At 45.7% G+C, this 17,643-nt stretch overlaps 1 protein-coding gene across 1 annotated transcript in view; it reads right to left on the reverse strand.

The window, feature by feature from the left end:
• The window catches only part of DNAH8 (dynein axonemal heavy chain 8), a 622,089-nt gene that overhangs the window by 119,727 nt on the left and 484,719 nt on the right, over nt 1-17,643 (reverse strand). The window contains exons 65-73 of the mRNA XM_040430275.1: nt 17,217-17,370; nt 13,838-14,002; nt 13,128-13,354; nt 12,258-12,376; nt 10,308-10,411; nt 9,978-10,154; nt 9,455-9,622; nt 8,906-9,121; nt 4,262-4,399 (exon numbers count right to left, since the gene is read on the reverse strand). Of these exons, the coding sequence (XP_040286209.1) occupies nt 4,262-4,399; nt 8,906-9,121; nt 9,455-9,622; nt 9,978-10,154; nt 10,308-10,411; nt 12,258-12,376; nt 13,128-13,354; nt 13,838-14,002; nt 17,217-17,370 (1,468 nt within the window). The remainder of the gene's footprint in view (nt 1-4,261; nt 4,400-8,905; nt 9,122-9,454; nt 9,623-9,977; nt 10,155-10,307; nt 10,412-12,257; nt 12,377-13,127; nt 13,355-13,837; nt 14,003-17,216; nt 17,371-17,643) is intronic.

A 17,643-nucleotide genomic window follows, 5' to 3' on the forward strand; every position in this document is an offset into this window, starting at 1 on the left:
CTGCTGCGCTGTCTGTGACCGGCCGGGAGCTCCTCCTACTGTTAAGTGACAGATCATTAAGCAATGCGCCGCACAGACCTGTCACTTACCAGTAGGAGGAGCTCCCAGCCAGTCACAGACAGCGCAGCAGGTAAGTATGATGCTTCTAATATTGTAATATTGCTAAGTAACCATGGCAACCAGGCCTGCAGTAGCGTCCTGGTTGCCATGGTTACCGATCGGAGCCCCAGCGATTAAACTGGGACTCCGATCGGAACTCTCCGCTGCCACCAATGATCGGGGGGGGGGGGGGAGAGGGGAGGCTGCACACTGGCCACCAATGATATTACAATAGAGGGAGGGGGGGCCAGGGTGGCCGCACACTGGCCAGCAATGATAATACAATAAAGGGAGGGAGGGGGGTCCGGGGGATGCCGCACACTGGCCACCAATGATATTACAATAGAGGGAGGGAGGGGGGGCCGGGGGAGGCCGCACACTGGCCACCAATGATAATACAATAAAGGGAGGGAGGGGGGGCCAGGGGAGGCCGCACACTGGCCACCAATGATATTACAATAGAGGGAGGGAGGGGGGGGGCGGGGGAGGCCTCACACTGGCCACCAATGATAATATAATAGAGGGAGGGAGAGGGGGCCGGGGGTGGGGGCAGCACACTGGCTACCAATGATATTCAAACTGGGGAGGGAGGGGGGTCTGCCCCTTGCTGCCTGGCAGCTCCTGATCTCTTACAGGGGGCTATGATATGCACAATTAACCCCTCAGGTGCAGCACCTGAGGGGTTAATTGTGCGGATCACAGCCCCCTGTAAGAGATTGGGTGCTGCCAGGCAGCAGGGGGCAGTCATGTACACAGTTCGTAGTATATTCTAACTAGAAGCGTCCCCATCACTATGGGAACGCCTCTGTGTTAGAATATACTGTCGGATATGAGTTTCACGATCTAACTCATATCCGACAGTATATTCTAACATAGAGGCGTTCCCATGGTGATGGGAACGCTTCAAGTTAAAATATACCATCGGATTGGAGAAAACTCTGATCCGATGGTATAATAGGGACTCCTGACTTTACATTGAAAGTCAATGGGGGACGGATCCGTTTGAAATTGCACCATATTTTGTCAACGTCAAGCGGATCCGTCCCCATTGACTTGCATTGTAATTCAGGACGGATCCGTTTGGCTCCGCACGGCCAGGCGGAAACCAAAACGACTTTTTTTTCATGTCCGTGGATCCTCCAAAAATCAAGGAAGACCCACGGACGAAAAAACGGTCGCGGATCACGGACCAACGGAACCCCGTTTTGCGGACCGTGAAAAAATACGGTCGTGTGCATGAGGCCTTATTATCAGAAAATTCTGGAGAGTTGACTCCCCTTAAGACTCTGCAAAATATCTGCCTCTGGGTAATGTATGTTTTTGTTGTAGTATTCAGATAAATTAGTTGGTTTGATTCTTAGCCAATCCCGCTTATTGCGGATGGATAAGATTAGTTGCTACATCAGTATTATCACTATTCAGCAACAATGCATATTGCTGAATAAAAGTTTATATTGATTTTCAGAGAAAACTCCCTGTTGGGAATCTTTATATTCCCTAGTCTGATATCAAGCCGATAATTTATAAGTTATTGCAATACAACCAAACACCCAGAGATTTGTTCATAGTTTGGCAAAGCAAGGGTTCATATCCGTCATTTTCTTTATTGAATTTCTGTATATAATCAGTTGAGATATAAGCTTTTATATTTTAGCAGAATTGGTATATTTCGCATTGGTTTATTAGAGTGTGTTGGTAAATTTGTGGTATGTCAGCACAATCCAGTGGCGTATTTTGGGTACTACATTTCATTGTTATTGTCTTTGCATTATTAGTGGTCATATATTTATTGTATATAAATTACTGTATAATAAATCATTTATATTTTTGCATAGACGCTGGTACCGTATTTTTACTAATTGCACAAAACAATTAGGTTCTCGATCAAATTCTTTTTTTCTAAAAGGGGTTTATATGTCCCCCTTGGATCAAAAGTCTCAAGGATAATTTTTTTCCTTTGATCCAATCTTTGATATAAGGCACTTGCTTTTTATACCCGACAGTCTGGAGATAAAAGTTATCCATGACTTAAATCCAATAAACCCTAGTGTATAGGTGCTGGCATTGTTTACCATTACTTAGTATTTACAATCATAGGCGTGCGCAGCCTATTGCAGTAGGGTGTGCACCCTAAAGCACAAACACACACACACCGCGCGCGTGTATGTATGTAAATATATATATATATATATATATATATATAGCCTTTATGCCATTAGCCCCCATTATCAGCACTTAAGCCTCATTAGCCCCCATTATCAGCCCTTATGCCTCATTAGCCCCCATTATGCCTCTCATCAGTCCCTATTATGCCTCTCATTAGCCCCCATTAGTCCACATATGCCTCATTAGCCCCCATTATGCCTTTTATTAGCCCCATTATGCCTCTCATTAGCCCCCATTAGTCCCCATATGCCTCATTAGCCCCCATTATGCCTTTTATTAGCCCCATTATGCCTCTCATTAGCCCCCATTAGTCCCCATATGCCTCATTAGCCCCCATTATGCCTCTCATTAGCCCCCATTATGCCTCTCATTAGCCCCCATTAGTCCCCATATGCCTCATTAGCCCCCATTATACCTCTCATTAGCCCCCATTATGCCCGCAGCAGCCTCATTTTTTATAAAATAAAAAACCCATTACCTCTCTGCTCCTGGACGCCGCTGCTCCTCGCCGCCCGCGATTTTCTTCCTCCTGATGTCAGCTCTCGGCTGTGCGCTCTGAACTGGCGCACACAGCGTGACGTCACAAAGCACCTCACGCTGTGCGCAGCCCTGCATAGCCGACAGCCGAGGACCAGGAAGCGGTAAGTACAGAGCGTTCACCGCTTCCTGGTCCTCCGGTACTAATGAGCGCTTCTAAAATGGAAGCGCTTCATTTGTATTCGCCAGCCAGCAGGCTTGATTAGGGTGTACCCAGGCCCCCCGGCACACGTCTATATTTACAATTGTCGTTGGACTAACGGATGCGCCTTTTTTGCTCCTATATACTTAATATAGCTGAAACTTCAATCTTATTAGTACCTGTCATAAAACAAATTACTGAAATAAACAAAAAGAACGAAAACCTTAATTTTAAATTATCAGAGTGAGCGCTGTCTTTTGCACTTTCAGTGCTATTTTGTAGCATGACACTATCACTGTCTAATTTTCATCAAGTAGGCCTCTTTCACACGACCGTTTTTTTTGCTGTTTACAGGCCGTTTTTTGCGTTCCGTATACGGAACCATTCATTTCAATGGTTCCGCAAAAAAACGGAATGTACTCCGTATGCATTCCATTTCCGTATTTCCGTTCCGTTGAAAGATAGAACATGTCCTATTATTGCCCGCAAATCACGTTCCGTGGCTCCATTCAAGTCAATGGGTCTGCAAAAAAACGGAACACATACGGAAATGCATCCGTATGTCTTCTGTATCCGTTCCGTTTTTGCGGAACCATCTATTGAAAATTTTATGCCCAGCCCAATTTTTCTATGTAACTACTGTATACTGTATATGCCATACAGAAAAACGGAACGGAAAAACGGAACATAAACGGAAACAAAAAACGGATCCGTGAAAAACAGACCGCAAAACACTGAAAAAGTCATATGGTCGTGTGAAAGAGGCCTTACTCTGTGTCGGTGGCTGCGCGCTGCCACCAGCACTTTCACTTTCTGGCTAGTCAGTCACAAATTTTTTAGTTTTTATAGATTGCGACTGTCCTAAAATCTTTAAGCTCAAAGGCTGCCCCGCAGTCTACGACTGCCCGAACCCCTGAGGACGCACAACACTTGGCAAAACATGTCGGGGGGGCAGCCTTTGAGCTTAAAGATTTTAGGACAGTTAGTGAGCGCAATCTATAATAGCTAAAAAATAAGTGACTGACTGGCCAGAAAGTGAAAGTGCTGGTGGCAGCGCACCGCCACCGACGCAGAGTAATTGATGAAAATTAGACAGTGATAGTGTCATGCTACAAGGTAGCACTGAAAGTGCAAAAGACAGCGCTCACTCTGATATTTTGAAATTAAGGTTTTCGTTCTTTTTGTTTATTTCAGTAATTTGTTTTATGACAGGTACTAATAAGATTGAAGTTTTTGCTATATTAAGTATATAGGTGCAAAAAAGGTGCATCCGTTAGTCCAACGACAATTGTAAATACAAAAGTTCTTCATGCTCACCATTTTTTGTAACATTGCTCCATCAAATTTGGACTGAGCCACATCCAGCTCGGCTCGTTTTTCATCCAGCTGCTGCTGCACATTTGTCATTTCACAATTAGCAACTTCTAAATGGTGATGTCGCTTCATCAGACTTTCCTGGAAAATGTAAGAAGAAAACATGAATCAAATCTTTGCAAATATTATCCCAGGAAAATCCTCATTTCTCCACAGGGTAGGTGATAAATATCAGATTGCGGGGGGATCTGATCGCTGGCGCCTGAAACGAGAGATCCCTATGTCATCTCTCTGAATGAAGAGTAAGCGCCCATGTTGATCCACCGCTCCTTTTATTTCTATGGGAATAATAGAGCACTTTCTACCTCAGCCCCATACAATTAAATTGAGCAATGAACCAACGTGCACTCCCGCACTTCCTGGCTACATTGCTCCTCAGAGCTACTGCAGCCAATCGGTGACTATTCTGGGGACTGCAACCTGGGAATCTGACCCGGAAAATCTATGCCTCTGTGGAGAATTAGGATGACGATTGGGCAGATTCCTTAGACTCCACACCCCAGTCTACCCAGTGCAAACCAGCTGTGGCTTCTAAACATCTCAATTGAGAAACATAACATACAGCCAATACTATGTGCCTAAGGCCTCATGCACACGACCGTTTTTTTTTAAGGTCCGCAAAAATGGGGTCAGTAGGTCCGTGATCCGTGACCGTTTTTTCATCCGTGGGTCTTCCTTGATTTTTGCAGGATCCACGGACATGAAAAAAATGTCGTTTTGGTGTCCGCCTGGCCGTGCGGAGCCAAACGGATCTGTCCTGAATTACAATGCAAGTCAATGAAGAAGGATACGTTTGACGTTGACACAATATGGTGCAATTTCAAACGGATCCGTCCCCCATTGACTTTCAATGTAAAGTCATGAGTCCCTATTATACCATCGGATCAGAGTTTTCTCCAATCCGATGGTATATTTTAACTTGAAGCGTCCCCATCACCATGGGAACGCCTCTATGTTAGAATATACTGTCGGATATGAGTTAGATCGTGAAACTCAGATCCGACAGTATATTCTAACACAGAGGCGTTCCCATGGTGATGGGGACGCTTCAAGTTAGAATATACTAAGAACTTTGTACATGACTGCCCCCTGCTGCCTGGCAGCACCCGACCTCTTACAGGGGGCTGTGATCCCCACAAGTAACCCATCAGGGTTAGGGAGGGAGGGGGGGCCCGCACACTGTGCCACCAATGAAAATAATACAATAGAGGGAGGGAGGGGGGGCCGCACTGGCCACTAATGAAATTAAAACTGGGGAGGGGGGTCTGCCCCCTGCTGCCTGGCAGCCCCTGATCTCTTATAGGGGGCTATGATATGCACAATTAACCCCTCAGGTGCAGCACCTGAGGGGTTAATTGTGCGGATCACAGCCCCCTGTAAGAGATCGGGTGCTGCCAGGCAGCAGTCATGTACACAGTTCGTAGTATATTCTAACTAGAAGCGTCCCCGTCACTATGGGAATGCCTCTGTGTTAGAATATACTGTCGGATATGAGTTTTCACGAAGTGAAAACATCTCTGAAAAAGCTTTTATGCAGACGGATCTTCGGATCCGTCTGTATGAAAGTAACCTACGGCCACGGATCACGGACGCGGATGCCAATCTTGTGTGCATCCGTGTTCTTTCACGGACCCATTGACTTGAATGGGTCCGTGAACCGTTGTCCGTCAAAAAAATAGGACAGGTCCTATTTTTTTGACGGACAGGAAACACGGATCACGGATGCGGCTGCAAAACGGTGCATTTTCCGATTTTTCCACGGACCCATTGAAAGTCAATGGGTCCGTGAAAAAAAACGGAGAACGGCACAACGACCACGGATGCACACAACGATCGTGTGCATGAGGCCTAAGCTGCATTCATACAATTCTATTAGCTATCGTTGTCACAAGCCTGACATCTTACTCTTTAATGCATGGGGCAATTAGGTTTTCTTACATGACATTATTGTACAGAGCTTGGTGTAACGAGCCAGCTCGGTAATAAGGACAAGGACAAATACAAGTTGAAATACAGTACAGGGTGGGCCATTTATATGGATACACCTTAATAAAATTGGAATGGTTGGTGATATTAACTTTCTGTTTGTGGCACATTAGTATATGTGAGGGGGGAAACTTTTCAAGATGGGTGGTGACCATGGCGGCCATTTTAAAGTCGGCCATTTTAAATCCAACTTTTGTTTTTTCAATAGGAAGAGGGTCATGTGACACATCAAACTTATTGGGAATTTCACACGAAAAACAATGGTATGCTTGGTTTTAACGTAACTTTATTCTTTCATGAGTTATTTACAAGTTTTTCTTTGTTTACAGCCATTGACATGTCGCCGAGGTTAACACGTGAGGAGCGGATAGAAATTGTGTTGATGTCTGGTGAACGCAGTAACCGGGTCATTGCAGCAGATTTCAATGCAAGACACCCTACGAGACCACCCATCTCCCATGCTATAGTTAGCAAACTGCTTGCTAAGTTTCGTGAAACTGGTTCAGTGTTGGATTTGCCAAAATGTGGAGGCATGAAATCTGTCTGTAATGAAGAAACATCAATGGCTGTCCTAGCTTCATTCAGCAAGAGCCCACAGCGTAGCACTCGCCGCATGTCACTGGAGAGTGGCATTAGTAGAACATCCCTTCGGCGGATATTAGCTACTCACAAATGGCACCCTTACAAACTCCAGCTATTGCAGCATCTCAACGAGGATGACCCAGATCGCCGCACTGAATTTGCAGAATGGGCAAAACAAAAATTGGAACAGGACCCTCAGTTTACGCAGAAGATTTTGTTCAGTGATGAGGCAAACTTTTATGTGAATGGTGAAGTTAACAAACAAAACCACCGCTATTGGTCTGACACTAACCCACATTGGATAGATCCCTCCAAGACTGTTGGATGGTATGGTGTGGTATATGGGGTACAAAGATAGTGTGGCCATTCTTCATCAATGGAAACCTCAAGGCCACTGGATATGCGAAATTGCTCCATGATGATGTGTTTCCCTCTTTATGCACTAAAGCTGGCACGTTCCCTGAGTTTTTCCAGCAAGATGGTGCACCACCACATTATGGGTGTCAGGTCCGAGCATTCCTAGATGAACAGTTTCCTGGAAAGTGGATTGGTGGTCGTGGGCCAGTTGAATGGCCCCCAAGGTCTCCCGATCTGACCCCCTTAGACTTTTATCTTTGGGGTTATCTGAAGGCAATTGTCTATGCTGTGAAGATACGAGATGTGCAGCACCTGAAACTACGGATACTGGAAGCCTGTGCTAGCATTTCTCCTGCGGTGTTGCTATCAGTGTGTGAAGAGTGGGAGAAGAGGGTTGCATTGACAATCCAAAACAACGGGCAGCACATTGAACACATTTTATAAGTGGTCAGAAACTTGTAAATAACTCATGAAAGAATAAAGTTACGTTAAAACCAAGCACACCATTGTTTTTCGTGTGAAATTCCCAATAAGTTTGATGTGTCACATGACCCTCTTCCTATTGAAAAAACAAAAGTTGGATTCAAAATGGCCGACTTCAAAATGGCCGCCATGGTCACCACCCATCTTGAAAAGTTTCCCCCCTCACATATACTAATGTGCCACAAACAGGAAGTCAATATCACCAACCATTCCCATTTTATTAAGGAGTATCCATATAAATGGCCCACCCTGTATATTTCAAGGGCTTCTGTCACCCCACTAAAGTGATTTTTTTTTTTTGGGGCTAGTTAAATTAGTTATATAGCGATATATGAAAATATAATAGTGTTCCTTACTTTGATCCAGCAGTTTATTAAAAAAACGAAGTTTTATAATATGCAAATTCGGTCTCTACCAGCAAGTAGGGCGTCTACTTGCTGGTAGCTGCTGCAGAAATCCGCCCCCTCCTCTTGTTGAATGACAGGGCCAGCCGGGATCTCCTCCTCCGGCCAGCCCTGTCGGTGTTTCAAAAATCGCGCGCCTGTGTTGAATCGGCGCAGGCGCTCTGAGATGAGGAGGCTCGTATCCTCAGCACTCCTGCGCCGATGACGTCTTCTATTTCGGTGATGTCATCGGCGCAGGCGCACTGAGGGAGTTCTGAGGAGACGAGCCTCCTCATCTCAGAGCGCCTGCGCCGATTCAACACAGGCGCGCGATTTTTGAAACGCCGACAGGGCCGGCCGGAGGAGGAGATCCCGGCTGGCCCTGTCAATCAACAAGAGGAGGGGGCGGATTTCTGCAGCAGCTACCAGCAAGTAGACGCCCTACTTGCTGGTAGAGACCGAATTTGCATATTATAAAACTTCGTTTTTTGAATAAACTGCTGGATCAAAGTAAGGAACACAATTATATTGTCATATATCGCTATATAACTAATTTAACTAGCCCAAAAAAAAAATCACTTTAGTGGGGTGACAGAAGCCCTTTCAGTTATGATGTCTGCAGAATTGTGAATTCAGCTCTAAAGTATAATACAGATAAGCACGTAATAACTCAGTTTTGTATGTTCACTGATTCAAATTGTAAACGGACATGCCTCAAGTGTATGGCAAAACAATGGTGTGAACCCAGACACACAATTTTACAGGGCTCCTCTGGTGTAACAGAAGGACGTCCTACCTTTAATGGCAGTACCTCCTTGTTGACTTCATAAAATGTCACCATTGCTTGTGTCCATGACATAAGACCGGAAACATTACCACCGAGCTTCCTTGCATTTTCCATTGTGTAATCTTCCATCTGAAAATAGGGCTGCAATAACTCCACTATCTCCTCAGTAATACAGTCTTTTGGAAACTGATGAAGGGACTGAAGGAATCCAGAAGTGCTCATGAGCTGTGGACAATTATATCTATGATTATTACATTTACTGCAAAAACATCTTCTACCATAGCGTAAGGTTTACCACACACACACAGTGAATTAAAAATGCACATTCAGGGAAAGTTCATACTTTGCATATTGGACTAAAATCCCAAGTGAATGGATTATTCTAAACATCATTCAAACTTTTGATGAGTGACAGCTGCAGCATCCAACCAGGAGGCCACCACAGCTGTCACTAGAGCAGAGATGTGAAATGTCACGGTGTGACTGCTGCCAGTCTGCTTATTAGGTATGCACAGCCACACAACTGTAATCTGATGTCATATAGTTGGTTGGATTCACCTTTACTGACTCTCCCCAGGAAGGCCTACAGCAGGGTTTGTCAGGATCCATGACTACTGGATCAAGCCTCTTTTGCAACAATAGAAGGCAGGCATCCATGATCCTCATGACCAGATGTGGCGGCTTTGCAAGCTTCCGAACTGTAGAAATATCCACAGGTTTGATTGTCTAAAACAAAACAAAAAAAAAACACTGATAAGATGTCATAGTTAAAAATGCCAAGAGCAAGAATAGCAGTAGGAATTTGAGATTGTGGATTCTGTGATACGTGGCAGCACAAGATACAACCACAGACTGATCAGCAATCTGCCTCCCCTCTACTGACAGGCTGGAGCGTCTCCTCTGGATGCCACAACAGCAGTTTATGATGATTTATGTCTAGTAAACCTTACTTAACAGAACCCCGGACAACCCCATGGATTTAACTGCAGTTAGCCACTAGATGGCAGAGTCACATCTACACATCCACATGGAGGGTCTAACTAGGACAGCATGCATCATCTTCCTATCAGCGTTTTCTCACATTTAATGCAGCGTCTGCATCCAGTAGAGCGGGTCTTGCAGCCTCCAGTTTACTTTCCGCCATACGCTTCTCACTTTCTATTTGCTGCGCAATGCTCTGAGCTTTGTCTTTTACCAGCTGCATTTCGTTCTGCACTTTAGCTGCTGCCTGTGCAGTTAATGTCACTTCTGCCAGCACCTGAATATTTCAAGCAGAATGGAACAGAACAATTCAAATATAGAAAGTGGTAAGGGCACTGGATCTGTTGCAACACCAAGCGAATTCATCAAAAACATTGACTGTAATTTTCCCGGAAATTGTCAAATGCCTCTGCCCTGTGGTGGGACTTACCTTGTCGGCCATCAGAGATGCCAGAGCCAGTTCGTTCTCCTTCTCTGCAAGCTCCTTGGATACATTTCCCATAGATTCGCTGGCTTCCATGAGCTTGGAGAGTCCTTAGAAAGGGAAAAAGGAAAATGTTGTTTACAGCCGCCAAGAAGTTCTGTGCTCCAGAAGCAGAAATGATCAGACTGATATCATAGATGTTATTCTGGACACAAGAGAAAAAGGCACTTCACTGGGAAAGACGTTAAACAAGGCAGGCATGGCGGGGGAAGACGAATGAAGACGATCACAGTGATCACAAACAAGTCATAAGGTCACAAGTCAAACTAACCGGATGGCGTTCTGAATTGTTAATTCTTTTTCTTATTGCTATTGGTCAAGACTGAAGATACTGTACAAAGGCTGAAACCTAGAATACCTGATGTCACCTACTCTAGAAAGAAGCTCGGCCTTCAGCTTTAGTCCTGCATCTCTAAGCCTGAAGATGGTGAAGTTACATACAAATGCTGGTCAGAGCTGAGAATTAGAATAATGATGATGTCCCTGCATTAAACCAGCGCAGCGCCACAGACAGTCCCTAAATGTGAATATCGCCAGAGCCCGAGCTGAGCCCCACTGATTAACCAGGGTATAGACTCAATGGAAGTGGATACGGAGGAGTTGAATCTGAATCGACTAAGTTACGAGACTAGACACTGGAGGACACTAGAGGTATATTAGGGTTGGAATTTTCCATCACTTTATGACTGGTGGGGGTGCGACCTCGGAGAATCTTAAAGGGGGTCTTAGAGAATTAAGAAAATGAAAATACTTAAATATTAATTTATTATAAATATATTCCCATATACCTTTCATTAGGTGCAATCTTTAGGAGAAATAAAATGGCCACTGTCAAGTTACTTGAGGGCACGGAGGTAAAGAGCTGCCTCAGCCTCGTCCCCTACTTGTCAGGGATTATGGTCCTGAATACAGCTGAGAAGATCTTCAGCCGAATCTCTGTAGGAATGGAGATCATACAGAGGACGGACAGGACGGGCTGTGGTAACGGACACTGCATACAAGCGCTGCCGCTCATTACCACATCCCCATCCCCCTCTGTGTTGTCAGGTAACTTGTCCTCCTGTGTGATTAGGACGGGTATTTGTGTGTACTAATTGCTCTAATTCTAATAAGTATTTTCAGTAATTTTAGAACCCCTTTAATGCTGGTGCAGTGCTGCATCCCCTTCACTGCTTTTCAAGTGAAAGGCGATGGCTGCAGTTCCAAAATCAGAAAGGCCCCCAGAGGTCAGACCCCCACGACCACAATTTGATGCTATATTCTAGTGATATTCCATCACTTTAAGCGTCAGGAAACGTATTTAATCCACTCTGTCACCATGGGATGAATGAGCACAGTAACCAGGAAATAATCACAATGACCAGACCCCAAAATAACTTGCAAGTAAGTCCCCCTGGACTGCTCTATATACCACTTGGGCATTGGGCATGGCAACCTGTTATCCAGAGCGGATAACGCAGCAGTGGCCATTCAGAAGGAAAAACATTAGCGCCCCGTTATGGTAATACGCTGCTATCTGCTCTGTCTGCTAATGTTTCGCTTTGGCCACATTTAAAGGGATATTCAGTTTCAGTGGAAAACATTCACAATGTCATTCATTTTGTAACATACAGTATTTTGTGCATCAAGTCTTCCCAGATCTCTGCTTGTAGACATTGAATGGGAACCTTCATTGTTAGGACCCTGAGCCATGTGATGGACACATAGGTAGAGTACAGTTATCAGAGCTGTGCACCTGTGTGTCCATCCCATTAACAATGAAGAGTCCTAGTCAGTGACAACAAGCAGAGATCCTACCGTAATACAGACTATTCTTGATAAAACTATATAATACAATGGATAAGCGAGGTAATACATGTCAGAATATAAATCTTTTGGGATAATTCACCGCCTCACCTTTGTTCGTGAGCTCGGCCTGTTCATTCATGGATTTACATTTTTCAGCGTAGATCTTTTTGTAGCTATGTATAAATGATAGATATGATTTTGATGTTACATGAGCCCTCCTCCGAAATCTGAAGTAAAATAACAATAAGATGTAAAATATGAAACATTGCAGGTGGCAAGAACTTACTAAACCTGGCACTAACCCATTAATATTTGGGGATCCCTATATATTCCATGGAGTCAGCCATGTCTGTGGGGTGACAGATTTACACTGTGGTCTTCTAAGATCCCTAACTATTATACAGGGTTATTATCTGTTTTATATCACATAGATCCATCTCAATTGTGTAATTTTATGGCCAAGAGGACTTTTCCCTATCTCCCCCATTACCACTGGTGTTAATATGAGGTGAGAATATCAGGACCAGGTAGGGTGTATATTACAAGTATATACTCATAATGTTTATTTGACAGAGGGCTGCATTTTAGTAATAGTCCAGAACCTCATCAATTGTATCAATGTCTGATGGGCAGCACGATGGCTCAGTGGTTAGTGGTGGCTCAGTGGTTAGCACTGGTGCATTGCAGCGCTGGGGTCCTAGATTCGAATCCGACCAAGGGCAACATCTACATGGAGTTTGAATGTTCTCCCCGTGTTTGCGTGGGTTTCCTCCGGTTTCCCCCCACACTCCAAAAACATACTGCACGGGACCTTAGATTGTGAGCCCCATTGGCGACAGTTGGATGCTAACGTCTGTAAAGCGCTGCGAAATATAGTAGCGCTATATAAGTGCATAAAATAAATAGTAAATCACCCGGCCCCCAAATGATGCACAGGTTAGAGAGACATCAGAAGAAGCTGTGAGCAGCTGCAGTTACCTGTGAAAATAACTCTCACAATTCTCTGACATCTGGTCATGAAATACTGCCATGGCCTCCATCACATTGGATTTGCCTTCAGAGCTGCATGCAATGTCAAGCCCAGACAGGAAGTAAGAGGAGACGGCTACTAAAGCTTGCCTCGGCCAGTGACTAAACCAGTCCATAGTGCAGCCAGTGATAAGAGCCGGGAACTTCAAAGATCGTGTCCGTAACTTGTTACCAACCTGGACGGGATAAATGATTACACATGTCAAGAACGTTCCCCCAAACTTGTATTGATGCCTCATAGACTGAACCAACTTGGATATATGTGGATAATACTGACATCTATGTACACCTCTGTCTGTAATAAGGGGGCATCAACTACTACAAAAAAGACCTGAAACAGCTCATTTATGTGCAGTGTTTGATGCATCGGTGTGTGGCGACACAAAGCAATAAAAAAAAATTTAAGTAGCAAAATATAACAAAAAACACATAAATGTGAAATCTCAATAATCATATTGAACCGATGATTAAATTTAACGTCATTTTTTCCAAGCAGTAAACACATCATTCCCCCCGATCATTAGCAGGGACCCAATATCCCATTGAGCCCCCCTGAAATAAAAGGAGAGGCTGGTCGGAAAAGTGTGCCGACGCTCCATTCATTTCTACAGGAGCGTAGGAGACAGCTGAGCCCTGTACTCAAGTCCAGTCATACTTACAGGTGAAAGGCAGAGCACGACATGCAGGTTCCTCCTACACCGAGAGAGAAAATACTCATACAAATTCTCAAATGTTGGGGGGTGACGTGGAAAATCCCTCTTCATAACTGGTAGCAAAGGCTGAGCGATCTCTTCCAGCTCTTCCCGAGAAAACAGATTAGAAACCTTCAAGAGTAATGTGAATAAAAGATAATATGGAGGTCAGCTTCACAGAGGTGTAAGGGCGCCTTCACACACAACAGATCTTGTTGCAGAAAATTTCTGCAACTGAAGATCAGTTTGATTCATTTGAATGGGATTGTGTCGGCAGCAAGCACATGGGTATCTGCAAGCCCCACTCACAGGGAGACCGATGACACACACATCCTAAGATAAAATGTCCACATAATAACATTTCCACAACAAGTGGGACTGATTTTCAGGGCAGAAATCAGATCTATTGCAGCAAAACTGAACCTACTTAAGGCTAGAGCTACACTGCAACATATGTCGCGCAACATTCATGTTGCACCAATGTCACGCTACATTTTTTGTAATGATAGTCAATGGTGTTGGACTGTGGCATGCGACATGGATGGATTGTTTGCGACTGTCGTGCCATAGTCACAGCATGTCTCAAAAGTAGCGCAACACATGTCGTGTAGCGCTAGACTAAGGGGGCTTTCCCACCTTAGACATTTATGGACATGAGTAGCCATCTCTCCTTTCATTTATTCACCGACTGAATGCAATGGTCAATAGTTCCCATACCAGGCAAGACAGGTGTTGGGTGAACCCGATTCTGAGAATAAGGACTCATGCACATGACCGTTGGACATTTTGCGGTCCGCCACGTGCATTCTGCATTTTCCAAAACGGAACGGCCCCTAGAAGAACAGTACTATCCTTGTCTGTAATGCAGACAATAATAGGACATGCTCTATATTTTTGCAGAACTATCATGTGGACATACGGACACAGAATGCACATGGAGTGATTACCGTTTTTTGCGTCCCCATTGAAGTGAATAATGCCACATACGGGCCGCAAAAAAAACGGAACGGACGCAGAAAAAAATACATTCATGTGAATGAGCCCAGTGCTGCAGCTCTCATTCAGCACTGTGGCCCTTCCCAGTCCTTTCTGCATATTGGTAACTGATCACTGTCTGCTCCAGTGACCTGCAGTATGACCCCAATGAAATGTAAGGAGCTGACTGCAGTTCCCTGTACAGGGCGCCTCTGTGCAGCAAAAGACTGGTTGAGCACTGCTGTTTCTTCATTTTCAGGACTGGTGGGGGTCCCAGAGGTCAGACCCCTGTTTATTATAAAGTAATGGCATATCCTTGCGATATACAGTATCAGCACTTGGAAATAACAGTTTAAACCGCTTTTCAGAAAGATACTGAGCGTCCAAAACTAGATTTCCCCACGGTAAATGTATAAACTAATGTGTTCATTTCCTACAGTCCACTGGTTGCAGCAGGTAACTCATTGTCATCAGACCGATCCCCAAGGTTCTGGTTCTTATACTTTCCTATCCACAAGGCCTTCATGTAAAATGCAGTTGCCAGCTCTTCACAAGTTGTTTTACAGTCTATACATGACTAAAATGCATCAATAAAATGCAGAACTTGGGGATTAGAGCAGAAACAATTACTCAAATCAATTGAGTAACTCAACACCAAAAAATCCTTGATACAAATTTTTTGCATCGAGGATTCGTTTGTACCATGTGACCACAGAGTGTGAGCGAAGCGCTTACTATTGCTCACCGCTCCGTGGTCTCCCACCGGCCGGCACCACACTATCCTCCTGACGTACACACATCGTCAGGATGTAGTAAGCGTGCACTATGACCTGACGCTGTGTGACGGTGGAAGAGCTGTGGAGTGTCGCCTGCGCCCCTGGCAGGAAAGGTAAGTATTTGATTTGACTGGCGCTGAAGTCTGATGGCTAGGAGCAGGAGTGGGGGAACTGATGGCACTGGGGGGAGCTGATGGCACTGGGGAGGGGGAACTGATGGCACTGGGGGGAGCTGATGGCACTGGGGAGCAGGAACTGATGGCACTGGGGAGAGCTGATGGCACTGGGGAGGAACTGATGGCACTGGGGAGGGGGAACTGATGGCACTGGGGGGAGCTGATGGCACTGGGGGGAGCTGATGGCACTGGGGGGAGCTGATGGCACTGGGGAGGGGGAACTGATGGCACTGGGGGGAGCTGATGGCACTAGGGAGCAGGAACTGATGGCACTGGGGAGAGCTGATGGCACTGGGGAGGAACTGATGGCACTGGGGAGGGGGAACTGATGGCACTGGGGAGAGCTGATGGCACTGGGGAGAGCTGATGGCACTGGGGAGAGCTGATGGCACTGGGGGGAGCTGATGGCACTGGGGAGGGGGAACTGATGGCACTGGGGAGGGGGAACTGATGGCACTGGGGAGAGCTGATGGCACTGGGGAGAGCTGATGGCACTGGGGAGAGCTGATGGCACTGGGGGGAGCTGATGGCACTGGGGGGAGCTGATGGCACTGGGGGGAGCTGATGGCACTGGGGGGAGCTGATGGCACTGGGGAGCGGGAACTGATGGCACTGGGGAGAGCTGATGGCACTGGGGAGGAACTGATGGCACTGGGGAGGGGGAGCTGATGGCACTGGGGAGCGGGAACTGATGGCACTGGGGAGAGCTGATGGCACTGGGGAGGAACTGATGGCACTGGGGAGGGGGAGCTGATGGCACTGGGGGGAGCTGATGGCACTGGGGAGGAACTGATGGCACTGGGGAGGGGGAACTGATGGCACTGGGGGGAGCTGATGGCACTGGGGAGCGGGAATTGATGGCACTGGGAAGAGCTGATGGCACTGGGGAGCGGGAACGGATGGCACTGGAGCGAGCTGATGGCACTGGGGAGGAACTGATGGCACTGGGAAGAGCTGATGGCACTGGGAAGGAACTGATGGCACTGGGGGGAGGAATTGAAGGCAAGGTGGGGGGGACAGATGACATGGGGGTGCTGATGGCACTGAGGACTGATGGCATGGAAGGGGGAATGATGGCAGGGGGGATGGGACTAATGGCAGGGGGGTCTGATGATGGCATGGGGGGGACTGATGAGTTTTTTAGAAAACGTTCTTTTAATTAGTTTATTCTTATTAGAGTACTGGATGAATCATTGGATTAATCGGTAGAACTGTTTACTAAAATAATCGATAGCTGCAGCTCTAGTGGAGATTTACTCAATTTGTAGATTCCCCCCCCCCCCCCCCAGGAAAGCAACTAAACTAGTAGTGACATAAGAAGATAATTAGGTAATTGCTGCATGCAAGCTAAGGGGGGCACTGAGTCCCACTTTCATACATCTGATGCAGGGGTAAGTGACAAGCAGTCTATGAAATTACCTCTCCTGAAGAAAGAATATTGTTCATATATTCCAGGAAGAATTCTTCTCGGATATCATTATCAGTTAAAATAAATGTTACGCCCTTTCCTTCAACTCCAGCCATTCTGTAGAGAACCTTTAGGTCCTCCAGCAGGTTCGATACTCCGTAAGATCTGGGGAGTTTAGAATAATCAGATATGGCTGCACATGAGACAGATTGGTGTAATACATGTAATTACATGTAATAACAGAACAGAAAGATGATGGGAGGCACATTTTGTATAGATCTAAATGCAGAGGACAATGAATGCCTGGATATGGAACTATGACAAGAATGACAGACAGCTTTGGGCCGAGGAGCAGTCTGCATTCCTGTGCTATGTGCACATCATGAGAGAAGGACACAACCATCTAATATCTGCACATAAATGACAGACCGCTCACTA

This window comes from Bufo bufo, chromosome 4, assembly GCF_905171765.1.
Source record: "Bufo bufo chromosome 4, aBufBuf1.1, whole genome shotgun sequence".
Lineage (NCBI taxonomy): Eukaryota > Metazoa > Chordata > Amphibia > Anura > Bufonidae > Bufo > Bufo bufo.